Source organism: Vipera berus (genome assembly GCF_964194415.1).
Source record: "Vipera berus genome assembly, chromosome: 3".
Lineage (NCBI taxonomy): Eukaryota > Metazoa > Chordata > Lepidosauria > Squamata > Viperidae > Vipera > Vipera berus.
The window spans coordinates 114,808,081-114,836,056 of record NC_138204.1 but is presented as its reverse complement, the minus strand read 5'-3'; the positions used below and the strand labels follow the sequence as shown (position 1 = coordinate 114,836,056).

Below are 27,976 nucleotides of genomic sequence, written 5' to 3'. Positions count from 1 at the left end.
CTTGCCGTGTGGTTATTGTATCCTTGAAGACAACCAGATGGTGTGTGAGAAGGCAGAAGCGCTCGCTGTCTGTAACACAGCCTATCTTTTTCAGAAAGATATAAAGCGGCTGTCTTGAATCCCAGCCAGCCCCTTTGGCCAATCACGTTGAGTCTAGTGTTTTGGAGCAGAGGAGCAGAGAGGAGAGAGAGTCACAGATCATTCACCAGGCCGAGAGATGGGATTTTTTCCTTTTCCTCTTTTTGTGTTTCACAAATTAATGACTGCTCACTCAGAATCACTTAAAGTGGGCTCGCCCCATCTTTCATCCTGTCCAAATTATGGGCAAATAAAGTGTTTTCTTCTATTTGTGGACCAAAATAAATGGAGTAAATGGAATTAGCCCCCAAGGGACTAATTGTGATCATAGTCATGGACATTCTAAATGCACATTTCCAACTGTGAAATTGTGGTGGTAATAGAACTAACTGGGGGCAATGTGGTATTTGCTTGGGTGCACCTAGAGAAGAAAACTCAAGTCATTTTCAGGTATAGGTATCTATATCAGATATCTATTAAAATAACTATCAGGTTTTAGGACTAGAAAAATTAGGGATGATTCCAGGACGAAAGATGAAACTCCGTGTTTTATTTTTCCGAGGAATACAAAAGAAAGCTCAAACTACATTTTAGCTTCCTATTGTTTCTGTCCTTCTCTAGCAAATGAAAAGTACTGCAAAAGGGCAGTGTTGTTGCAGATATGTAACGACTAGCTGCAGAGGTGTCCGCAGGATATAGTTAAAAAAAGATGAGACAGTCATCTTTTACGTTATAAAAAAATGGAGCTTTGATTGCAGTCATTCTCGCTATCTTGACTTTTTAAACCAAACCTTGTGGGCATCTTATTTATTTCATTGATGTTATCATGTCGAAAGTGTTAGCACTACTTCTGTGTAGAAATATAGCCATTTTGGTATGACTGACAGCTCAACCCTCCCCCAGTGGATGTAATGATTTAAAAGTTCATCATTATTTATCTCCATGTAGCAAACGGAAGATCAAAGCCTTTTAAAGACCGTGATATTTAATAGCTAAAGTGGGATTTGAACTGGGCACTTCCACATTTTGTAACTGATTTTATTAGCCATGGATTTTATCAGGGCAAATGGACTTAGGCAAGACACAAACGGCCCACTTCAAATCCTTTTTTCAATTGTAAATGTATACTTTGGATTAAGAGATGCTGAGAAGGATGAAACTTTATTTCTAAGTAAACATACACAGGAGTGGGCAGCAACGCCACAGGACACATTTCCACTGGCATCAACAGCGATTTGTTTGGAAATGAGCTTGTTTACCTCAGTTCTGAAAAACGTATGTTATGAGCAATCTGATCTTTTGCTCCTGAAATGGAAAGAATACTTCCATTTCACTTATTGAAGAGAGGTTTGATGAACAGTCTGTGCTGGGAATTCTATTAAGCATCTTGCTTACAGGAATGAATCGGCCATTAAGTTCATTTATTGGATGTGTTCGCACTCTTTCTTTAGAATTGACAACAAATTGCCTTCCCTGTTATTTCTTCTAAGTCCCTTTAGTACAGAACACATTCAAATTATTCTGTATGGCAATAATTCCTTCCCCCCTTCTCACTTTCACTGAAGGAAATGACCAACAGATTCAAGATGAATGTTCTTCTGCTGCGATCTTCACTGTGCCAGAGCTTTGTAAAATCAAACAGCTTTTTTGATTTATTTCTATTATTTATTTGCTAGTGGAAATTTTTCTTTGCACTGGAGACTCAGGCACCCTCTCGACAGATCTGCAGAACAAAAAACAGGCTTCCTATGGTACAACCCTAACTAGTTCTGGGTTTTGTGAAGCTATCATTTGTGGCTAAGGAACTTTTCACCATTCCGTTTGGCAAGTCTTTACTTCATTTAGATATATTGCAAAATACTGCTGAATCACAAATAAAAAAAAATCTCTATTCTGTATTTCTGCTGTGAAACATTACATAGGGTGAAGGAAGTTCACTTTTAAAGTTATGAATCCTGTTGAAGGATAACTAAGCAAACAACTTGGTTATTTTTGACTTTCAGAGAGGCAAAACATACTTTAAAAGATAAGTATATATTTTAAGGTCTTTTCACAGATTAAATATTGCTGTTTTTGTACAGAAAAAAAAACAAATTATTTTTATAATGAAAATTGTCTTGCAACAGTTTATTTTAATGAATCAGGACTTCTCCCAATATGTAATAAACCCAAATTATACAAAACAATTACCAACAAAACAAAGCTTTGTGCAGTATATTTACAATGTACAGGTATATGTTTGTAAAAACAACCTAAAGCAGTAGCTTAGATGGCCTACATATATGGCAACTGTAGGAACTCTATCTTTGTCGTGCAAATATTGACAAGAGCATCATCTTATATATTAAGGACAGAATAAAAACAAAAATGTGGTTTTTGCTGCAACATCCATTTTCCAGTGGAACAGAAAGATTTCCAGAATTAATGATATTCAGTTTGTTGAAAGTTATCAGCAAAGTAGTCGTTTTACCCTTTAATACTCTTCAGTTTGAGTCATATTTCCATGGGAAACATGTTCACGCTTCTGCCTGGAAGCGCTCATAAAATAACGCAAATGTTGAGATTCTAAAGTCAAAATGCCAGCCCCAAAGTCAGCACTTGAAACAGGCTTAGCACATTAGGAGGCCTTCCTTTGCAGCCAACATCTGCCGATGGATTTTGTCTTGCTGAAGCTCCTCGTGGTTTGGATGCCAGAGTTTGAGGATGATCCTTTCAATGTTGAGGGCATAAACAGTATGGGCAGGGACCACTTCCCGGTGGATCTGCAAGTACACAAGTGAAAATCTTACCAGCCACAAATTATTATCTTAAATGTCCACATTCACAAATTGAAACTAGTGATCATATGTTCATAGATGTACAGCATATACCCTTGCAATAAACAGATTGGGGGGGGGAAACAGATGAGCATTTTGGATATCTAATATTACTATTAACACAGAAGCATTTCAAGCAAATCAATGAATCTTTCTCACTTGCTTCCTCAGGCTCATCTGATCTCAGTGAGACATTGGTTAACTGCCCAGAGGAAAAAGAAGGGAAATTATTTAGAGCATACAAAACAAGCATCAGGAGCTGTAGTGGAGTAACTGTATAATTGATAGGCAATGTTACAGGGGGAGATCGGTGCTATAATTTTCCATATTAGCCTCAAAATAATCACATTTACTTTATTGGGCCAAACAATATAGAGTATTACACCAGTCTTTCAAGAACATTTTATACTTGCATCTGTGGATACAAATGGAGTTCGCTGGTATAGATACATATTTTACATCATTTTGAGGAGCAGAGTATGGTAGATGCTTTGCATAACATGACTTAATTTTTCAAGAAATGTATCCGCATTTCTTTACAGTTCATAATTTGGATTTAATTGTAATACATTTGTAATATATACAAATATCATGGAGACATTATACAATATGAATATCAGTATAACTAAGTTTGAAAATTTCTCTCTTCCAGTAAAACCTGAAATTTATATTTTAAAAAAACTAGCTAAGTGAAGAATATCAGAGGTATCCGGAATATTGTTTATCAATTAGTTATCTGTTTTCAAAATGTGATTAACAAATTTGAATTGAATTATATTCTTATTCAGATTAAAGTTATGTTACTTCTAGACAATTCACTGTGTTATGTTCTTGTAAGACACCATGAATCTAAAAATGTGGCAGCATACACATTTAAGAACAAATAGAAAGCAAGCTATTTATTTTCTCTCTGGATATTCTTTCCTATCCCCCCATTATTTGGTAGTAACTTCTTTGTCGAACAACATCTCCATCAGGAGAGCACCAACTGAAATTGAAATACGTAATCTGTGAAAGTTACCTGCAGTGCCTCAAAGAGATCATACATGTTCACTGGGGACAGAGTTGCTGGTGAGGTGTCCCCAGAACAGGCCAAAAGGAGGGCTGCTTGTTGTTCTGCATCATCAGGTGGCAGATGGGAAGCAAGATTTTGACCAGGTGGGGGAGCCAAGCAGGTAGGAGGGCTAGGAAAAGGAACAAGTGGGAGAAAAATGGATTTGGGAAAAAGAAGAGTCCACTTTTGTTCTTCTTCCCACTACTGGCTCAGATTCTCTTCTGAATATCAGAAGCGTGAATTGGCACATAGCCCCCAGCAAGTTACTTGAAGGTCATGCGCAACTTCTGGTCTGAATAATGTTGTACAAGATTAAGCTACATGTGGATAAAAATGAAACTTTGGAGTGGCATTTAGTGATAGTATTTTTTTCAACAAAACCTAAAGCACATATTATGCACACTATGAAAATATTTACAATTATCAAAATGGTATGAAGGTTAGGGATAATCTAGGTTGTGGTTCTTTATCTATGCACAAAACCAAATGATCTAAAATAAATAATAGAAAAATTAAAAGATAGGAAATTCAGGAGAGGCATAACTTTTCTTCATGATTATACAATTCAAAGGCAATAGCACTTAGACTTTTATACTGCTCCATAGTGTTTTACAGCCCTCTCTAAGCAGTTTACACAGTCAGCATATTGCCCCCAACAATCTGGGTCCTCATTTTACCGACCTTAGAAGGATGGAAGCCTGAGTCAACCTCAGGCCCATCAGGATCAAACTCCAGACTGTGGGCAGAGTTGTCCTGAAAAAGAGCCTGTACCACCAGGCTCTTTATGATATGTAACGTGTGATAATACTTGGTCCAAGAGCACAAATGTATAACAAAAGTTTTACAAACCCAAAAACAAAGAGCAACTGTAACATTAATATACAAAATATTGCAGCAGAACTAGATTTAAATCTATGGTTCACCTTTTATATTACCTGCATGACTATTTGTTTCCCAATAAATACGGTCCCAGAAAATTTGTTTCTTAGTAAGTAATGCCTAGACTGGTCAATTTCTCATTTTTTTTCAAAACCTCTGAATATTAGGATATGTAGTTATTTCTGTTAAAAGGTAAGTTTCATATTCTCAACTTCTCTCTTATTAGTATTAGTATTAAGCAAATCCTTACCACTCAGTTAAGTTATTGTAAGCAATGACACTATTCTTCAGATACGGCTGTGGATTGACATTGCTTCCAAAGGCATATTTGAAGTGACCGTCCTTCACACGGTAAGCCTTTCGTCTTGATATTACAGAGCTAAGGATATCCTTAAGATGCTTCTACAGAGAAAGAAATATCTATTTATTGCTTGCAAAAAAACAACCTCCTGAAGTATACAGTGTTGCCAAGCATATTATCTAATGCTTATACTATGAAGATTGCAACATAAAGGCCACTGCGTGGATTCCCCCTTGCTTCTGGTCATCAATCTGGAATCCTTGCCTATCCCCAGGTATAGCTCCACTGTGAAAGCCCTTTATTTAGATGATGGCTTGCTCTCATTTAACCTCTGGACACACATCTTGTTCCCTTAGATCAGGGGTAGGCAACCTCGGCTCTTTTATGACTCATGGGCTTCAGCATAGCTGACTCAAGAATTCTGGGAGTTGAAGCCCATGAGTCATAAAAGAGCCAAGGTTGCCTACCCCTGCCTTAGATCTATAAGACCCATCTATAGTCAATGAGGTACTCAAGTTGACTCAAAAAGTTGATTCTGTCAAATGTCCAGCTAGCAACAACTTCTGCCTGCGAGGAGCTAATTAAAGATATTGCAAAGAACTAAATATAGAAATAATATTTGTGGATTAAATTTGTCTGAATCCTGCAATCAAAAAAACACAGACAAAATCTGTGTTTTGCAGATTGTATTCATTTGTGGGAAGCCTACATTGGTAAGGCCAATAATTTAGTAAGATTATGTTGTCAGAAATTCTAAGAGTCAAAATTACTAACTCCTGCACCCGGAAACAAGTGAGAATTAAGAAGGGCCACAGCTCTTTATTCCTATTTGTTTCTTTCAAGAATAAAAGAAGAGAGGTGACATCAAGGTTCTGGTCTGAACATCAAGAGGTGCTACACCAGCAACACAGTCTGTCATCTCCTTCTTAGCCTCCAGGGTCATTTCCAAAAGTCCTTGAAGCAATTTTCCAGAATTATTCATTTTGATGAAAAAGTTAGATTGGCCCCTTCAAACTGTACATTTCACATATGAATAGAAAAGACAGGTGAGCAACACAAATGAAGACATCATTGCACATTTTTTTTGGATTCTGCATTCTCCAGAGTGTTGTTATAAGAGAACCAATCTGACATAGTGGTTAAGGTGTTGGCCTAACAACCAGGAGATTGAGTTTTAATCCTGACTTAGGTATGAAAACCAGCTGAGTGACTCTAAGCCAGCCATCTAATAAATAAACTAAAAAAAGTCCTTATAAAAGCTTACATAAGGCACTGTCCTTCTCGAAGATTCTGAATTGTAAATAAGAGGAAATAAATCACAAAATAAAGAAGCCATAGGGGAAAAGAGCTTGTCTATTCAAGCTCAACTGAACTTCAGATAAAGCACAAAGTGACAAAAACAAAAGCTTTCTTTAAAAGCAAAAATAAAATTTCCTAAGAAAACAGACAGGCAAATCAAACTTAGGTTAGCCCATACTTTTGTTCCTTAAATAGCACAATCTTACTTTGTCTACACATACTTACAAGAAGAAAGTATTCAATCTTGGCCATATGTGGAAAAATAATCCCCCAAATTAATATTAATAAGCTGATAAAATAGTTTTCGGTTTTCTTGTAATATGGATATTCTTTTTACGCCTATTTTTAGAAAGGCAGATAATCAGTGCTGAACTTCACATCATACACAAGGTATCTTGAGTATTCATGACTAAAATTGTCATTGTGTGTAATCTCACCTCTACGGCATAGACAACAACCGTAACTGCTTCTTCAGTGACATTATCCAAGTCATGCTCATAAGCAGTGACAATCATCCTTCCCTCGAGCTGGCTCCAAGTGGGAAGCATCATTGTGTGTGAACAAAGCTTCAGGTCATCATCTTCCTGGTGATCTTTCGCCACAAACTGCTGAGCTCCAGACAAGGGATTCTGGGGCTGGAACCGGTGCTGTAAAAAAAAAAGGTTCCATTATCTAAACAACAACATTTAGAGTCAAAATGTTGTGACTTCCGGTAAAGATGGCCAACTGACAATACGCCCAGGGAGGGCTCCCTGGGACTCCCTTTGGACTGTCCCTTTTTCAATTTACTAACAGAAGGAATTGCCTTTCCTTCAGTTTATATGACTCTCCTGGGTTAGGAAGAGTTCCAGAATCACCCCACAAGATCCTCCATACAGCAACGGTCTGCAAGGTAGCTTCAGCAGCTGTGCTTCGGAGTGAGTTGGCGAACAGCTGAGGGGGCAGAGCTCCTATCATTTTGTTGTTGAAAAAGCAGCCATTTTGGACTTTACTTTTCAAACAGACAAGTTGTGCCTTTCATTTCTTAATCACTTTTAGGGATTATCATCTTTCTTAAACTAAAAGACGGTCTCTTCAGTCACAGCCTGTTATTCCTTTTTCAAGATGAGCCATTTGGCGGCCTTCTTTATTGTTAAATGACAAAAAAGAGGGCTACTGAAGGCAAGCTAAAATAAGGAAGCATCGGGTATCTTTTTTTTTTAACTTTGATGGAGAAAGTTGTGAATTTTATTTTAATGTTTTTAAGTAATTTGTAGGTTGGTCTGCTTTGATATGGGGGAGGGGGGCTAAAACTTTCTGATTTTTATGAATTCTGATTGGTCAGCAATTCTTAAATAACTTACAAAAAATCTACTCTTTGACCACAAGACGGAGCTAGGAAGATGGTGCATGGACTTAAGCAAATCATCAAAGGTGTGTTTGAAAAATTCTTTATAGATCAACTGTGTTCTAAGAATGCTATAAAAACTACCCAAATTGCTTCAGAGATGCAATTATGTGTAGAAAATTACCAAACCACTGAGTAATTTCACAAGCAGCTCACAATGCAAAGCACTCAACTGCAATTTTGGAATACAAACCTGACATCAAACTTTATTGTGATAATTTAAGTATAAACCTCACAACACAATTGAAAGAAGAGTACCAAGAAAATCTGCAACTTTTAAGAGGGAAAGTTTGGGATTTTTTCTTTATGCATACTAATAATAAGTTTGAGAAATCCTTGAGAAAAAGAGAAGTTTATAATTACTCTATAGACATTTTATTTTATGAAGATAAGCTGGAAAGAATGACTTAAACTTAATGAGTAAATTGGAATTAGGATGGATTTTTATCAGTCTGATATATATGTTTTATAAGTTTTATATTTATATGTATTTATAAGTTTTAATGTAAAGTGGGCTTTAATGAAAGTGCATTTTTCTTTATATACTGTATAATGTTTAAGTAATTCCTAAAGCTTTAAAAATATTGTTGAAAGTATATTTGAAAGTATGTATATTAAGAGGAAGTTTTAAAAAGCTGTATTAGAATTTACTGATGTTATATTCTTAAAGAAAAGTTTAGCGTTGGGAGTGACTTAAACTTAATAAGTTAATTGGAATTAGTTGGATTTTTCTTGGTTTGATCTATCTCAGGGGTGTCAAACTGCCAGCCCGCGGGCCGGACGCATCATCCGGAAGCTGCGCCCACCCCATTGCTGGCAATGGCAAAACTGTCCCAATACGTTGCACAACGTCACGTGACATCCTGAGTTTGACATGTCTGATCTATGTAGTTTTGTGTTTTGTTTGTGCTTATAAAGAAGGTTTGAATTTGTTTTTTTCTTTTATATATAATTAAGTAATTTGTAAAGCTTGTAAAATATTACTGAAAGTGAATTTTAAAGTATGTATGTTAATAGGAAGTTGAAAAAAGATGTACTAGAACTTATTGAATATAAAAATGTTTTTAAAGAAAAAATTAGTGTTTTAAAACGAATGTTAAGTGTTTTTCCCCTTTAAGATTAAAGAATCTGAACGAATAAAGAATATAGTGAATTTTGTTAATATAAATGATGATAGTGTATAAAGATTAATAAGTGCAAACATTATATGTGTGTTTGCATGTGTGTGCCTGTATATGTATCTGTGTGTGTATGTGTGTGTGTGTATATATATACATACATACATACACACACACACATCCACAGCAAGGAAGAAAAAGCAGAGATGATTAAATTGATTGCTTTATCTGAAGAATATATCTAAATTGTTTCTGGATTTTGTGCTTGTGATAGAAAAAAGGGAAACTCTGATTTTGGTTTTGCCAGTTTAGTTGCTATAGAAATGGCTAGTATACACTAATATGTAAAAGTAAGAAGTTGAGCATGTAATATTGCTATATTTTATTGTGCTAGAGAGTCGGAAGTCAACGCCTTTTCTTTTCTTTTTCTCCTCTACCTCACATTTTCTCTTTCCTTTCCTTTTTCCCCCCTTCCCCTATTTTCCCATTATTTTTATTTTCCTTTGTATTTTATATTTTGATAAACTAACAAATTTGTAAATAGGAAAATGTTATATCATTCGTATGTACCGATTATCACTCAGCTACGGCCTAAAGTTAAAAAAAATAATCATTTTTATATTAGATTTCATTACAGTACCCCCATGATGCTAATCTGGACTAGGGAGATTTTTTTATTATCTTCACTAAAAAAAATCTGAAACAATAATTAAAATTCAGTTTCTACCCTTTATGATAATGGTTTAAATGCCTTGAAACTGAGATAGCAGAAATAATTAAATCAGAATCATCTCTGATGAAATAGGTGGCAAATAAATTATAAATAAATAAATAAAATTTATTTTTTTATTTATTTTTGGGACTTATATGCCGCCCTATCTCCTGAAGGACTCAGGGCGGCTAACAACAATAAAAATACAATAATACAAAAGTTAAAAAAAGAATTAAACTAGCAGCCCCAATAATAAGTTAAAAACATTTTAAAAATCCCTGTCAGTCCAGGTCAGCCTGATGAAAAATCATTATGAATGCTACTTTAGTGCCCAATTCCTTTTCCATAGCCATTCCCTACCAAACTAGTAAAACTTAAATATTTTATACAATTATAGAAACACAAAGAAATGATATATTTACCATATTTGGGGCTTTGGGCTATAAAATACTCATAATAGTCATCAGGTGCTGCCAGAAGATAGACTGATTGTAAATAACAGCATGACAAACTAGCAACAATGATGCACTGGAGTATCTGCAAGAAATACCATTTGCCTGCAAACAAGAACTAGTGAGAGCACAAAACAGACAAAGTTATAGAAAATGAAGAAGTGCTCTGGGACTTTAAAAAATTCAGATTGACAACAAAACACCCCAGACTTAATAACTATTAATCCAAAAGACTAAAAGTCTGGATAGTGGATGTTGCAGTAACTGGAGACAAGCAGAATAGAAGAGAAAGGATGGATAAAATCACAAACTACAAAGACCTGCAAATAGGAGTAGATCCAACTGTGGTCAAAGAAAGCAAAGATAGTGTTAACAGTAGTAGGCACCTTGGGTGCAATCCCAAAATTCCCTGGAGCACCATTGGAACCGACAAAATCACCAACAGTCCATCGTAAAAGGCAGCTCTACTTGGAACAGCTTACATCCTGTGATGGTACCTTTAACAACCTTGAAGTCTTATCGATTTGATTCCTTCCTGTGCCTTGAAAGAATTCACCAGGGAAGTTGGGGGCACTTGTGTATGTTTATATGCCTTTCTTTCCTCCTCTACTGCCAGCTGCTGTGCTGGGGGAGAGATTCAAAAGGAAGGCCTCTGTCTCCCTCCTCTCTATTTTATCTCAATGGGAGACAAGTTGTCTGTAGTCAACTAATCACCTAATCCTTCTAAGGTCCCCCTTTAGAGATAAGCCGGTTTAGTCTATGGGTTAATTGTGAGTTACTTCTGCTCTCTCTAAAGCTTGCACTGTTCTCACCAAAGGGAAGGGCCCTGCTTCACAAGGGTGTTGTCTAAGCAGTTTTGAAATGGATCAAAGTGATTAGACAACCTTCCTAGCTCCACCAGCCTTGGTGGAGCAGTGGGCTAATGCCTCCTTAAGTAACAGCAGCTGCCTGCAATTAGTGCAGGTTCGCATCCCACCAGGCTCAAGGTTGACTCAGCCTTCCATCCTTCCGAGGTAGGTAAAATGAGGACCCAGATTGTTGGGGGCAATAAGCTGACTTTGTAATAATGCCGCTTGGGGCCCCCCGAAAGCCCTAATAAGCAGGCATATACATAGAATGAAGGCTACTGCTAAGCTTGTAAGCCGCCCTGAGTCTTCGGAGAAGGGCGGGATATAAATGGAATTAAAATAAAATAAATAAATAAATAAAATACAACAAACAAGCCAAAAAAGTGGGCAGGAAAGGAATACGTTTGCTGTCCTGTCCACTATCCTCTGTGGTACAGAATTCAACCAACCTAGACTGCTCCAAGAAGGCGTGGGCAACCAGCATCCATATGATTGCCACTGCCCAATGGACAAGTCTATGCAGCCCACTAAGAGTCAAGTTTGATTCAAGAGATCCGTTTTTCTTTTTTCTTACCTGCCCACTCAGAAGGTCTCCCCTACTTCAGCAGCCCCAATTTTAAAGTGTACTGCCCATTACAATGTCTTAATTGCAATCTATGGATCCTAGTCTAGATCTGAAAAAAATGAAGGGAATTCATTCCATTCTACCCTAAATTCTGGAAGACATCATTCGTAGATTAATCAAGAGAAACCACGATGGAAAAAACCTGGAACTTTGAAGTAATAATGTTCTGCAACTCCCCGCCCAAAATTATCATCTAGCTCTCATCACATTTTAAAAGCATTTGCAAGTTTTGGTTAAAATCACTTTACTTTTTGCAAATGTTAGTGCTTGTTAGATTATTCTATCTGTTCCCACTAAAGCTACACATTTTGCTAATTTTATTGCCATTCATTTAGGTTTATATGCCGTCATGAACATTTGCATGGGATAAAACAAGTCTCAGTTTTAATGCCATCTTCCTTCCTTATCTTTTTTTTAATCACCGTTCAGACCACTGTAAAAATCTTTCACATTTTTCTGAAAGTCTTTCAGTGACTTACATTAAATCAGAGAACTAAAGGTATGCAAATATTTCCTGCTTGTGCTACAACCTATAGGGCATCATTGCACATGGGCTATGTGGCTTTTGCCCAAATTAGAACCAATGTACTGAATTACCCATGCTTTCCCATACTCTACTCTGTGCTGGCAAAGGGGGAAGATTGGAAAGTGTAACAAATGCTTGTGGGTGTACCAGGTATTCTTTTTTTTTTAATCCCATTTATATCCCGCCCTCCTCCAAAGACTCAGGGCAGCTTACAATCTAAGAAGCACAAATCAATGTGCTTAGCAATAGCCTTCATTCTATGTATATGCCTGCTTATTAGGGCTTTCGCCCCCCCCCCCCAAGCGGCATTTTTACAAAGTCAGCTTATTGCCCCCAACAATCTGGGTCCTCATTTTACCTACCTCGGAAGGATGGAAGGCTGAGTCAACCTTGAGCCTGGTGGGACTCGAACCTGCACTAATTGCAGGCAGCTGGTGTTACTTCAGGAGGCATTAGCCCACTGCTCTACCAAGGCATTCTGGTGTGATAACAAGGACCCTGAAATGGAGCTGCACTGTGAGTTTCCAATTCTCATAAGAATAACTTACGTCGAACTTCTGCCGAACCGAAGAAAACTTTTTTTTCCCTTTAGGCTTGCCAGGTTTTGGTGCAGAACCTCCTGTCCAAGGCAGAGAGCCAGCACCTTCTGAAATTAAGAAACAAGAGAAAAACATAAAAGTTTTATAATTAGTACATTGCCAAATCGTGCCCTCCCCAATTGAAGTATATCTTAGCTGTTTCCATTTCGCAAGCCATCTCTCTTAATCATCACCTACCCATTTTCTTATCTTATCTTACTGTTAAGTTAGATATTCTCATTTTCATTCCAGATGACTCAACAGTGACATTTTAAACTGTATTTAACATGTTTTCTATCCGACAGAGCTAATGACCAAGTAAAATTTAAAAAATCAGCAGCACGAGTAGCTCTCTAAAGTAATGTATTTTAGGCTGCATTCTTCAGTAAACCTTTAAAATATATCCTATTATTTATATTAGGGGGCCTAGTAAGTGACCATAATACCTACAAACAAAATAGCAATTATAAAACAGCTTTTCTTGATTTGATCCACTGGGGAGAGCCAGGTTCTAGTTCATCCTCAAGTCATCGAACCTCACTGGGTGACTTTGGGCCAGTCACTGTCTCAGCCCAGCCTACTTACAGGGGTGTTGTTGGCTGCCTTGAGCTATATATGCCACTTTGATCCTGAACTAAAAAGCAAGATATAGAAAATATAGCTAACTAAGAATTAATTAAATGCAGTAAGGAAATTTATCGATAAGTAAAATTACAAATAAAATCAGATTCAGATTATCTAACGGAAAACTTGGGAAATGATCGCTGTAATTAACAACCATCCTCCTTCCTCTTTCAATGCAATTCTGCTAAGTACAATAAGCAATTACTCTGCACTGGTGGCTAAGGGACCAGGCAGTTAGAAACCAGGAGACTGTGAGTGCTAGTCCCAGTTTGGTCTAGTCTAGCCGTGAAAGCCACCTGGGTGATGTCAGGCCAGTCACTTTCACTGCACCCGACTCACCACACAGGATTGTTGTTGTGGGGAAAATCAGAGTAGGAAGTAGATATGTTCATCACCCTGAGTTATTTATAAAAATATTAAGAAGTAAAAGAAAAAAGAAAAAAATACACATTTGGATGAAAGTCCAAAATCCAGCTGTAACAGAACAGGCTTATTATAGTCTGCCTTCTTTGGGGCTGCGGTACTTCCCAGATAAGAAAATAAGACATTACGGATTGGTGCTTTCCTATTCATAAACACAATTAAGGCAAAGCAATGAGAGTGCCAAGTTTGAGCCACTTTCAGGTAGCTAAAGTGAAAGCAAAGAATTCCAAAAGAATCAATAAAATTGCAAACATCTTTATATAAATCTATGGGGTGACAGCACTGAAATACTGTGTATAATTCAGGTGATTAATCTTCTAAAAATATACTGCAGTTAAAAATCCTTGTTCAATTCAAATAATAAAGGAAATTCCCTCTGTGGAAATGCTGAGGAAGAAATTTAGCTTACAGCAGAAGTTCTTAAAACTTTATTTTAATATAGGACAATATTTTAATAATGTTTATTATCCTTAATCTAATATATAGGCAGGATTATATTATATTATATTATATTATATTATATTATATTATATTATATTATATTATATTATATTATATTTATTATATTATATTATTATATTATATTATATTATATTATATTATTATTATTATATTATATATTATATTATATTATATATTATATATACACACACACATATATATAGACATACACACACACACACACACACACACACAAATATATATATATATATATATATATATATATATATATATATATATATATATATATATATATATATATATATATATATATATATATATATATATATATATAACATATAAATTATCTCAACAGCTCAAAGAAGCCATATATATGTCTTGGTGAATCTGCCATGATAGTAGCCCACGCAACCAAACTCTTTGTTCTACTAAGGGTAAAGCCCATCAGAAGATCCCATAGGAGAAAGTGGGGGTGCCAAGCTGTCAAAGGGAAACCAGTGTTTTGGAAAACAAATCTCTGGGAAGAAAAAGAAGTACTTTCTAGAGGAACAGCCAGCAACCTGTGATCTAGACAGTGCTAGCCTTTGAAGACACTGCTGTTATAGTACTGAACAATGTTGGCTGGTGTACTTTGGATGGGTTGGATTCAGGTTCAAGGATAGGCCAGGATTGTTCTTGAGGTGATAATTAGTAGGAGGAGCTGCAGATCTCCTGAGAAATCAGAGACCCAGCATGAGAGAGAATCTATTGGGGGGAGTGGGAGGAGCCAGAAGAGAGGAAAACTGTTCTCCCAGCCAAAAATAATAATAAATACGACCAATAGCCTCAAAAAGAAAGGAAACCAGCCAGTAAGTTTAGATCTATCTTATTTCTCAATAGAAAATAGAGGATTTTGAAGCAGAACAGGTTGCATATTTGTTAAGCCAACATTACATGCATGTATACAGAGAAAATGCAGAGATATTCTAGCGCGTTTTTCATGAAATCCTTAGAACACACAAAATGTACATTCAGGAATTCAAAGTAGTATTTATAAATCTCCTTCCCCTTATTTTTCCCAATTACACACACCCCTATAAGGTCTAAAAGCAAAATCTTCCAGCAACCTCCTATTCTCATCTGATTTGGATTTTCAGATATCATTATGCCTTACTATGTGTTACTATTTATCATATTTATATGGTAGCTAGCTTTTGTCTGACAGCTCAAGATCCCATATATTGGTGTATCTCCCCTTTTTATCCCCAGGAAAATGCTAAGAATTCAGTTGATCAGACAGGTGGCCCAGGGTCACCCAATAAGCTCTGTAGGCAAGTAAAAGCTGGAAAGTCAAGTCCCCTAATATATAGCTTCGTATACAATTCAGTCATAGAGAGACTTTTATAGTTTTGATTCTTTTCCCAGTAAAGGTTTGTGTTGTGCAACGAATGTATTAGCATTTCTTAGGTACTGCTAACTCCAATATTCTATATCTGTTAGTCTTGGGAAAAATGAGCGTGCTCCCATCAGCATCTTAATCTCTAGAAATATCATAAATAAGGTTAATTTAGAATCAGAAGGCTAAGGAAGTAAAGGATAGACATATGAGATTTCTCTTTCCCAACTGAGCAATTAGGAAATCAGCAACAATTCTTTTACGTAACAATATACTCCCTATTTGCTAATTCAGTTAGTCCACAGATATTGAAATAGCCTTTATCATTTGTCCTTGGCAAAGACAACAATCCATATAGAGAGGCAGTATCAGAACCAATATTTAAAAACTATCAAAGACAGCAAAATATCTTGCAGGCTCCAGAAATATTCATCTATTGTACGCTTAAATAAATTTTATGGTGCATGATTGCAGTAATACACTTGAAAAGGTAGCAGCAACATCATTGAAAGTCTCAATAAGATGTTGTGGATTGCAAAAGCCTCGTACTAAACAGCCTTCAAATATTTACACTGTAGATTGCCATTTTTATTGTTATGGAGCAGAGGTTTATTCAAACCTTCTGCCTATGATGGAGGCAGAAAGTTTCAAGATGACAGGGATTGGGGGGGCGGGGGGGGTAGCAAAGGGGAACCTCCACATGTAAAGCAGATATTTAACAACAACACTGTTTTCTCTTCCAGTACTTAATGAAGAATATTACAATTTGGCTGCATAAAAACATCATTTATTCCAGATGAATACAACTGGCAAAATAGTGCTACTCATACCCCCCCAAAATATAAACTCTCTCAGATCCAATAGCTTAATTTTCATTTTTGAAAAAAAATGCATCGTTTTCTTTGTGGGTCACCCCCCCTTAAGGATGAAATAAACCATCTGTTCGTATTTAGTGTATCCTTTATAGTTTGTATCAAGTTTTCGTACTGGATTTCTAGTGAGCTGTCTGTCCATTGTGAACTATAGTAGTACAAAAAATGCACACTGCCAAGGGATAACATTCATGATCAGATAACTAGTGTGAGTAGAGAATTTTATACTTCTCATGCATCTTTAATCCTTATTCTAGTGAGACTCAAAAACAGTCATACAAATTAATATAGCATTCCCAGACATCAACTGTTTCCTAATTTCAGAAGATACATTTCTATATAATTTATTCATTAAGGACACAATGTTTGATGTTTAGCATTACCTGAAAGGAACCACACATTTAGATGTGAGGCAGAGGTAGAAAATTTGTATTACATGCCTTTTCACCAAAGGTGAACAGTAAAAATTAACAATAAAGAATGAGTGATACATGAGTAGCATTTTTATTACGGAATTACTGGAGCACTACCTCTCGTCTTCTGAAGCTAGATACCTAATTCTCCATGACTTCTATGAGAAATAATGCAAGTTTTAGAAATAAATTATTAGTTTTAAGATATTAGAGTAATACAAATCAGAGTTGGCTCTTCAAAAACAAACTTAGTACATGAATAATTTTGGTCTTTTCTTTTAGTACCTTTTTGATGAAATTAAATAAATATATTATTCAGTTGTTTTGCTTTATTTTTATTTATTTATTTTTGGGACTTATATGCCGCCCTATCTCCCGAAGGACTCAGGGCGGCTAACAACAATAAAAATACAATAATACAAAAGTTAAAAAAAAGAATTAAACTAGCAGCCCCAATAATAAGTTAAAAACATTTTTAAAATCCCTGTCAGTCCAGGTCAGCCTGATGGAAAAGGAATGTTTTAAGGCGAAAGGACCGGAGATCCAGGGCCATCCGGAGCTCAAGGGGAAATTGGTTCCACAGGGCTGGTGCTCCCACAGAGAAGGCCCTCCCCCTGGGGGTCGCCAGCCTGGGCCTAGGCCATGTAGGGCTTTAAAGGTAAGTACCAACACCTTAAATCTTAAAATATTTTCATTCATTCATAAAAGGCTTCTCATGATTTATATCCTGCCTTTCCCTCTTGATCTCAAGGCTGTAGGCAAAGCATTCCTTCTTTCAGTTTTTCTCTCACCAACCTGTGAAGTAGATTGGGCTGAAAGAGAATGACTGGGCCATAGTTAGCTCCCTTTGCCTGAGGATGGATTTGAATCCTGTCCCAATTTTTTTTAATCAATATAACAAATTAGCTCTGAATAATTATACAGTTCTGAATACACTCTTAGAATAGAAGCAAGCCACTTTTAGCATGACCTGGGAATTGTCTGATATTTGTGAGGAGGGACTGCAGCAGGTAGGATGATACAAATCCATATGCCAGTCACTATGACTACTATAGCTAACTCACCCAATTTCTTTAGAATTACTACTTTTCAAGTTTTCCAGAAAATTCTTCTTATCAGATCATACATAGTATTATATTCTTTAGGATTATTATGATTTTTCCTCATGGCCTTTCTTTGTAAGACAACATTAAAATGAAGCATTTGAATTTCTTACCTTCTTCAGACACATAAGGTAAGATATTATTCGCAACGTTCTATTTTTTTAGTAATCTAGCTGCACACTGGACTTTGGGTTCCTCAAAACCACATTTTCTTATGTTGGTTCTGAATTGTAACCTGGATCTATCTTTTTTATTTTGGTATGTTTCAAAAATGGTTCCAGTTACAGAGGTTACTAGAGTTCATCTTTAGAAGGGTTTTGCTCTAAGAGGGCATAAATGTTCTAAATAAAAAAAAAGATTCCTAGGACAACTGGAAAATGAAGTTTTGCTCTATGGAGGTTGTACTGCAAATTCTCTCAGGTTTTTGCCAAATATGTCTTCAGAATAGCTTCCCCTGCTCCTAAATGGAGCGTCTCTTGCAAAGCACTTATTCACCTTATACAGACACTAAGATGAATATATTGTGTGTAATTATATAAACATTATCTGTATTAAATCATTAGCACCACACTGAAAATCTTTGTATGGAAATCATATCATTTCAAAGTTCTACCTGGAAATTTCTGACTCTGGGTTACACATGCCTGTGATACAACAGTTGCAATAGCCTAATCTAGCAGCCTCTTTGTGTACTAAAGGTGTAGCGTGAGTTGGGCAATATCACTTTGGTATGGCATGCCCACTGTTACCTTCCACCTAGAGCTAAAATGGGTGTGTCAGTTACACTAGAAGCTGACAAAGCAATTTCAAGGGACTGATAGTGCTCTTATGTGGAAACTATGCAAGTATGGCTTCCTTTTTTCTACACATTCTCATATTACAGTCTTGTGATATATATTTTTTTAAAAAATAGTGTTGGTTTCATGCCAGAGGCCTGAAGACCACCTACACTTAAGTGAGAGCTTATATTGTATATAGTCATGTGAACAAGTAAGTTCACCCCGTGTAAAGTTTGTTTCTTTTTAACATATGTGAACATATGCTATTTTATCTTTATTCAAGCAGTATATGACTAATTGACAGAAAGTATGAAAATTGACTTGCAATAGTAGCAAATATATATAGCTCGGGTGTAGGATGAGGGTAAAGGTTCGTCCTCCGGGCTTGTGGGTTAGTTTCCAAACATTTCACTACCAGGCTAGGTAACATCTTCAGTGGCATTTAGGAGAAAACTGACTTTCAATAATTTATTCAACAAAAATAAACGGATATTCTATTTTCTTCTGTAGAAAAAAGAAGTACACCCTTGGCTCTAATAATTGGTTCTGTCCCCTTTGGCAAGAATAACACCTCGACTTCATGCTGAATTTTGTTTTCAACTATGTGATGTCTCAGGAGTTTTTTGCATGCACAGCACATTTCAAAGGACCCCTAGCAACTTAATGAGATTTAGATCCAGGCTTTAATTTAGCCATTCTAGAAACACCCCCCCCCAGCCATTCCTTGATGGATTTAACAGAATGTTGAGGTCATTGTCATGTTGCAAGGTCCCCTTTCCAATAAGCTTCAACCTTCTAGCAGAAAGTCTCACATTATCTTCCAACACCCTGTAGTACAATGAAGAATTTGTAGTAGATTCTTTGATAGTGAACTGCCAAGATCATCATGCAGCAAAGCAGCCTCAAACCATAATATTTCCACCACGTTTTATAGCTGTTAGCAGGTTCTTCTGGTCTTTGGTTTTTGCCAAACATGTCTTTAAAAATTACTGGCAAATAACTGTAATTTTGCCTCATCATTCCTGATCTTTGCTAGATCTACAGCAAACCTTATACAGGTAGCTCTCGACTTACAACAGTTCCTTTACTGACTGTTCAAAGTTACAACGGCACTGGGAAAAAGTAACTTATGACCATTTTTCACACTTACAACCATTGCAACCATGTCTATGGTCATGTGATCAAAATTCAGGTGCTTGGCAATTGATTCATACTTATGATGGTTGCAATGATGGGATCACCTTTTCTGACCTTCTGACAAGCAAAGTCAATGGGGAAGCCAGATTCACACAACAACCATGTTACTAATTTAACATCTGCAGTGACTCACTTAACAATTGTGCCCAGCAAAGTTGTAAAAAGAAGAAAACCCACTTAACAAATGTCTCACTTAGCAACATAAATTTTGGGCTCAATTGGGGTCTGTCAAGGACTACCTATACTTGTCCTGATGCTGTTTCTGGACAACAAAGGTTTCTTCCTGGTACACCTCCCATGTAGATATAATTTACACTTCTTTCTAATGGTAGACTCATGCACTTTGACATCAATAGTAAAGAGAGCTATCTGTAGATCTTGTGATGAAATTCTAGAGTTCTTAAGAGACTTTTAAGTCAAGTTGGCAGTTGTTTGAAATCTTTTATACTTGTAGTTGATTTTCTGGACAGTGGAATGATTGGTGACCAATTGTTTGGCAATCTTTTTAAATCCCTTCCCAGATACTGAAGGCTTCAGAGAGCTCTTTTCAATTTGGCCATGGTAATACCACACCCTTCAGAAACAAAGAGTAAATCAAACTAAATGTTGGAGGTTTCAGTAAAACAGGTTCCTCCTGGATATTCTTTAACTATGTTCTACTCATTAGCCCTGACCTGATTCTAATTTCAGGCATCTGAGGTAATGATAAAGATGGGGTATACTTTTTTTCTACATGCAAAATTTGAATTTATGTTTATTTTAATTACACAAAGGAGTACAAAAAAAGTAGTCAATTGATATGTTCAAAGACCTGGAAATATGTTGAAAAAGTCAAACATTTCAATGGAGTGTCCTTTTTAACATGTCTGTAACTTTAGATATAATGTTATGTTTCTACATGTTTATTCAGCTTTCCGCTTTTTTTCTGAGAGATCCAAGGAAACAAGACCAATATATTCATCTTGTCGAACTTACTAATCAGCCTGTTCACCGTATTAAGCAGGACACATGAATATCTTCTATAGCTTCAATCCCTGTTCCAGTTGGTTTTTTGCTTTAACAGAAGTTCAAGTCAGTAATTTGAAGACAGCCATTGCAACAGATGTGTCATGTGTAGCGCTAAGTAACTGTATTCAGAAGGTCTATACTCTTATAAAAGAAATAAAAAAACTGGGAAGAGTCGGGGGCTGCAATTCAGTATTTTCATAGGCCAGGGGGCCACAAAAGGCTCTTATGTTACCAGAAGGGGCAACCAGATTTTTCTGGCCCATCTTTATATTTTGGGGAACTGAGACTGGAAATCAGAATGGGAGATATCTAGAATAGAAACTGCTTCTATTCTCACCCTGAGCTGAGTCCAACCTGAAAAAATAGTCTGAAATTTCTGTTTTAAGATAATGTGGGATACGTGGGTAAAATTTAATAATGAGAGCATTGTTTGTTCCCATTTCCATCTTAAAATCCAAAATACATGTGAAAAAAATGACACTGACAACTGAGCAATTTCTGGAAAGTGAAAAAGCACTATAAAGCTTGAATATCTTAAAATGATACAGATGAACTTTTTAAAATGTGAACCAATACTCATACAGCATGAAATGAACATTAGAATTACCATAAGTGAAACACACTACTGGTCTCTCAATCCAGATGCAAAATAATTAGTGGCTTACCTGGTGCAGAAACCAAGATCTGACATCGCGTAAGAATAGCTAGCAAGAAGTCATTGTGAAAATGGACTGCCAAAATAAAAGACATGATCTGCATTACAATTATGACAATAATTTTTATTAGGAAACATAAATTTGCATTAACTTCATAAATTTGCACAGAAGATATAATAGCATTTTTCAAGTCCAATACCAGGCTCCTAATTCAGCAACTTAAGATTTTCAGCTTTTATCATCTAAACATTCTTCAAGGGTAACTTTTACTATAGTAAATTCTTGTACAGTATTAAGTATTATGATGCATGATAAACTCTTCAAGGCTAAAAAAATTGTCTCATAGTTCCTATAGTCCACTTTTTAGTAACTAAATATAATTGAGATACTGTATATTTCAAAGCATTATAATTAATCCCTAGACATTTGAAACTGAAGAATTCAGAGTTTATTTTCATACCACTGTCTTGAGTGAGAAGTCTCCGAGCTTCCAAATCAAATTCTTCTTTGCTGATTTTTTGCTTAAACCATAGTTTCAAATTAGCCCAGTACCTATGCAAGATATCAATAATGAATTATCAATAATGTATTTATCCTTTTAAAAATTATCTTTTTCCTCTCTAGTTGCTTTATGAGAGGATATCATAGTTTCACAGAATTCTTATAATTGCAAGAAAATATTTAATGAGCAGAATCTCAATCGCAACCAATAGATTTGAGGTTACAGTTCATCTGGTCCTAAGACAGGGATAGGTAATCTTTTGATGGCCAAGAGTGTATGGAAGGCTAAGGACCAACATATGAGTGGGGCCACATTAAATATTGTAAAGTTGGGTTTAGATATTGGGATTTTTTTATAGTGATACATCTATGTTAGGGCCCACACTATACTTTTTATCTGTTTTCCACCTTCAGTTAGCCAGAAAGGACTATAAAATCTTAGCAAAAAAGACAGTATAAAGGTAATCTGGAGAGTGCAGTTTGCCCCACCTATCTTAAGGTAACAAAGTACTATCACCCAACATATTCCAGTTACAGTACCTTAAAAAATTATTGGAGCTTATTTCACAAAAAGTAAAATGTGGATTATGTTCTACTTTTATCCTTGGTAGTAAATCTTTTGTTACCCAGTTCAAACAGGGGAAAGGGTCAGGTATTTATTAAATGAGCATGCACAACTTGGAACTTTTCAGAACCTTAGCTATATATTTCTAGATTTGATAGAGAAATATATTCTGTGCATGAATAATATTCAGAATGTGGAGGATCATATTTGTTATGTTTTCCTGTCATTGGCCCTAAAAACAACAGACTGCTTTTAACTGTAACTGAACATTAGTTCAGGATAAGAATGAGTTTATTGGACAATACTAACAGATGAAGGAAATCATAAAGGACAGTAGACCTGGTAAGAGACATGATGTTTTATGATTATAACCCTCTGCACTCTGTCAAGCAGGATTTAAAAAACAGAGATGAAAGTGAAAGTTAAAAGGGAGACCAGACCATCCAATGTGAAGACACTGATGAGCTGGAAGTTTTGAGGATGAGAATTCCTCATTCTGTATTAGGGAACTTCTTTTGCCTCTATCTTAAAACAATTTAAAACACTTTGAAAACACTTTAAAAGTATGTCCTCCAGTGACAGTCTACCTTTTCACTGATTTTTTTAAGTAAAAGTTGAAGCCAAGGATGAATAGTTCACCAATATACTGTTTTGCTATTTGGAATCTGGACATTTGGGTAAAAATCTTAGGTGACTACTGGTATAAAAGTACTGTACAGCTAAATAATCAACAGGGGGAGCTCAAATTCTGCCTTTAAAAATATCCTATATCTTGGGGGGGGGGGAATTAAGAAGTTTGAGAACTCCACTGCAAAAGAAATTACATATATGACAAAAGAATTCACAGGAGAACATCTACATTTGTATTTCATGTACAAACAACTGAATAGCAATATTGATAAAATGTTTTATTCAAAGATCTTGAATGCTACCGCCCAGATCCCCCTAAAATGAAGCATAACATGTCATTTCATCAACTTATGTTCACATCAGTGAAAATGTTCCAAGTTCTGTGAATTTTGAATTGCATCTGAATTCTACTTCTGGTTAATCATAATGCCTGCTGTTTGCTGAAAAGATCCTTTTTTGGAAATCAGTTGCAGTGCCAATTTAAAAATAAATGTTTCCTTGATTGTGAAAATATCAATTCAGGTGAGCCTATTTGTTAATTAAAAAATGATAGATTTTTTTCATTGGAACCCTAGGATTGACCAAGATTCTCTGTTGGGATACACAAAGCCCCTCAAAAAGAGGGCATGGAAGAGGGTAGTGGTTATGATAATTAAGCCAGTTAAGGTTTGTAATGCAGACCAGCCTTTCAAAAAATGGTTAAAAGACCCGACTACCTAGTTGCCCAGCAAATATTTCCATGCCTGCTGGCCATAACTATCTAATACTGTTTTCTCCTCCTCCTACATAGTTTTCTTCACTCCCTTTATTTATAAGATAGGGAATGATCAGGAATCTGATAGCAATTTTTCCAACTCTTTTTTTTAAATCACCATAGACTAACACAGCTTTTACTCTTTTGAAATTTTAAAATAATGTATTTAAAATAATAGTTAATTGTATCACGATATATCACTGAAATACTGAAGAAGCATAAAAACTGCAAAATAATACAGTGAAACTGGCAATTAAGTTACCAAGACAAAATACTCTCTACAAAGCAGAGATGGAAAATGACAAATTAGTATCCCAAAAAGAAAAAATTCATAGTGTCTCTGGGCAGTGTACAGCAAATGATTGTAACATAAGTAGAACTATATTTTGGCAATTATATTTGTATGATGCAGTCCAAAATTCAATTTACTTTTTTGCAACTACATTACAATTTTAATCAGTTTTCAATCAAATTTTATTGCAATTTTTTTTCAAAAGTATTATTAAGACAGGGATTGTACATTCTATACTACACAGGATGCTGCTTATGAAATAGTTTCACTGTTTTTGTTAAAATGTTACTATTTTACCCATTTCTCTAACTTGTCAAGATTGTTCAAAATTATTCCTTCTTCAAGGATATTCAAATATTTAATTCCATTTTATGTTAATTGCAAATCTAATAAGCATTCTGCCCATCTACTCCCCACTGTCCACCACCAAATCATTAAAATACGTTGAGGTATATGGAATTTAGGATTGAATGTACGGCATGTTACTTGATACCTCAGTTCAATTTGATGAGAATGCATGACGTATGATTTCTGAGCAGTTATACAGCCATCACATTGCCCTGTTATGCAGCCTATATTAAGCTAGCATGCTCATTTTTTTTATTAGATGCTGTGTTAAAATTGAGACACAGTTAATTTCAGGGTATACCAGCAACTGGGACCAGAATTTCTGTTGCTGAGCAAGGCGGTTGGAAAACATGTCATGTGACTGCATCACTTAACAACAACGCCAATCTTAGAGTCCCAGCTTCTGTTGCAATCTGAGTATCATTCGGTTCATTCGGGAGTCACAGGCAAGCAGACCAGCAGCTGCGTGGGTGTGCCATGGACAGGGGTTCTGCAGCATCAGCAGATGCACAGGTGCCATAGACGGTTCCATGGGTCCAGTGCCATGGGTCCACAGCATAGATAGGTGAAAAAGAAGCATGAGTCGGAGCAACTTTTGACTTCCTGCCAGACTCCCCATTGACTCTGCTTGTAGGAAACAATAACTGCAGATCGCTATAATGTAATAATCACAAGACAGTCACTAAACATCTGATTGCAATCATGTGACTGTAGGGATGCTGCAACAAGCACAACTTTGAGGACTGCTCTTAAATCCCCCACCTTCAGTGTTGTTGTTACTTTGAATAGTCACTGAAAAAGTAGTCATACTGAATTAAACTATGAAATAACCTTTTAAAATGTGTTTTTGATAAATCTACACCGATACAGTTTTGAAGGGTTTAGACCTCAATTGCTATATAATCTACCTTAGAATCTTCCCAGGTATCTATGACTGCTATGTAGCTTTTGGATCCTTTTCTCCTTTTCTGAAGCTCAGAATTCTATCATTTTTCAAGATTGACATATAAAAGGCCAAACTTTCTATCCACTTACCCCACACTGGTTCTCCCAAGTGCCCATTTCTCTAGTACTGGTTGTGGGCAAATGAGGAGGATGGCTGAGAGTGGCATTCTCATTGTGGCTTTTGTTAAAATATATTAATATAAATAAAATAAAAATTTTAAATATATTATTTTGTTTCATTTTGTCTGTTGTACCTCTCGTACAATTTAATACAATTATAGTGGTGAAAAAGGATATTATATTATGTGGGACATCATAAATAAAGAGAAATTCATTCATCAAGTGAATTAATATTGCTAAACAGTGATAGACGAAATTAAGCCAACATTTTAATTCCTGTACACTATTTCTAGAGTTAATTTGGTGTAGTGGTGAAGACACCAGGCTAGCAATTGGGAAGCTGTGAGTTCTAATTCTACCTCAGTCATACAGTCAACTGGATGACTTTAGGCTAGTCATTCTCTCTCAGCCCTAGGAAGGAGGCAAAATATTCCTGAAATCTTTCCCAGAAAACTGCTGGGACTAACTAATCTAGGTAGTACCCAGGAGTTAACACTAACTCACAGGCACACATACAAAACATAATTTTTTGTTTCTATAGAGTTTTTCAGGCATTTCTGATATTTAATTTAAATTACACACTAAAAAAACCCAATGTTTTAAAATATGGAGGATTAATATTGGCCTATTACAAATAGCTGGCTTGTTTATTTTTGTACATGCATTAAACCCTAGTGGCTTATTTGGGCCTGACCTCTAAAAATCAAGTTGCATTAATTTATTGCAGGAAACTAGAAACTTGTGATATTTTAAAGACAAGCCTTCATATGTCTACCCAGAAATAAGCGGCTGAATTACTTCCAGGGTATATAGTATTTTTGCTGCTTTGCAGAATTAGGTAGATATTTCTGTAAATGTGGGTGCAGTAATTTTTAGGCAGCGATTCTACATATATTTAAAACCTTTAAATTAATGCGCACGTGACTGTATATCACGCTCCAAGGTGCACAAAATCACCTTTGAGAATTTGTGAAGCCCTTGAGAGTCGCTACATACGTCCCAGTTAAAATTATGATTCTGATGTCTTGAATAACTGAAAGCCTAAAGAATCGGATGCGGTACCTTAATGACTAGTTTCTACCACCTATGAGCAGCAGGATCTTCCATCCTTCCTTATCAACATTTCGTGGAAGGGCGGGAAGGAATATTTGTATTGCCGAGCAGGTTGAAATAAGGCCTGCCTATTCGTTTCTGAGGAAAAATGAAATGAAAAGTAGAAAAATATTGTTCGAAAAGGGCAATAGGTTTATATACGGAGAGTAGAGGGCTGATTGGGCATCCACTTATGCTCGAGCTTAAAAAAACACCCGGTGCAGAGAAAATCGAGACCGATGCTTCGCAGGGCCAACTAGGCCTCTGCTGCAAAAATACGGCTTAACGAAGAAACGACGCGGGGAAAAAAAAAGAAAGGCGCCTGATGCTCACTTACTGCTTTACATTTTCGCCCAAAGCTTCGCTCAGGTTTTTCTTGGCCACCTCCAGCTCGCTCACGTAAGTCGCCATGACAGGCTCTTTGCAGGTTGCACCCGCCCGCTCTCATTTTACTGCCCGCGAGGCCGCGTCAACCTCAGTATCAATTCTCACCGCTTAATTTGATTCTTTGTTTCGCAACTCCTGGCCGTAGGGCGGCGTAACTGGAAAGAGACTGAAGTCTCTCCGAGGCCAGAATGACTCCAACCGAGTTAAAATTAGATCACGTGAATAACTGTGATCACCAGATCCTATTAGATGCTAACTTTAAAAAAAACACACTTCATTCTGGAAGCCGTTCGGTATCTTTACCAATCGGATTGCAGCCGTAAACTTTGCTCACGCGATTTTTTTTTAAGAGCAGACAGAATAGCGCATGCCAGTAGGACTGAATCCAGGAACGGTGTTGGCGAATGAGACTTTCTAACAAGTGGCTTCGCATTGCTTCGTCCATCGTGATCTCAACGCTTGCAATTCATTCAAGATTTCCTTTAAGAAAGGGGGAAAGCCGTGCCATGCCATCTCCCCCTTCTCTAGCGTGACGCGATGGCGCTGGTCGCTTTCACGGTTCATTTATTTGTGGGCCGAAAGAGTGTTATTTTTATTTTAATTCCATTTATATCCCGCCCTTCTCCGAAGACTCAGGGCGGCTTACAAGCTTAGCAGTAGCCTTCATTCTATGTATATGCCTGCTTATTAGGGCTTTCACACACCCCAAGCGGCATTATTACAAAGTCAGCTTAATTGCCCCCAACAATCTGGGTTT

General features: G+C 36.4%; 1 protein-coding gene across 1 annotated transcript; it reads right to left on the bottom strand.

Annotated features, from left to right (window-relative positions):
• Positions 1-1,853: 1,853 nt before the first annotated feature.
• TADA1 (transcriptional adaptor 1) lies at positions 1,854-27,432 on the bottom strand. Its single transcript, XM_081322149.1, has 8 exons — positions 27,170-27,432; positions 22,046-22,137; positions 21,595-21,660; positions 12,644-12,741; positions 6,865-7,074; positions 5,078-5,229; positions 3,916-4,078; positions 1,854-2,840 (listed from the first exon to the last, which is right to left on the bottom strand). The coding sequence occupies exons 1-8, from the start codon at positions 27,241-27,243 to the stop codon at positions 2,688-2,690; spliced, it is 1,008 nt and encodes a 335-aa protein (XP_081178275.1). The 5' UTR covers positions 27,244-27,432; the 3' UTR covers positions 1,854-2,687.
• Positions 27,433-27,976: the final 544 nt, after the last annotated feature.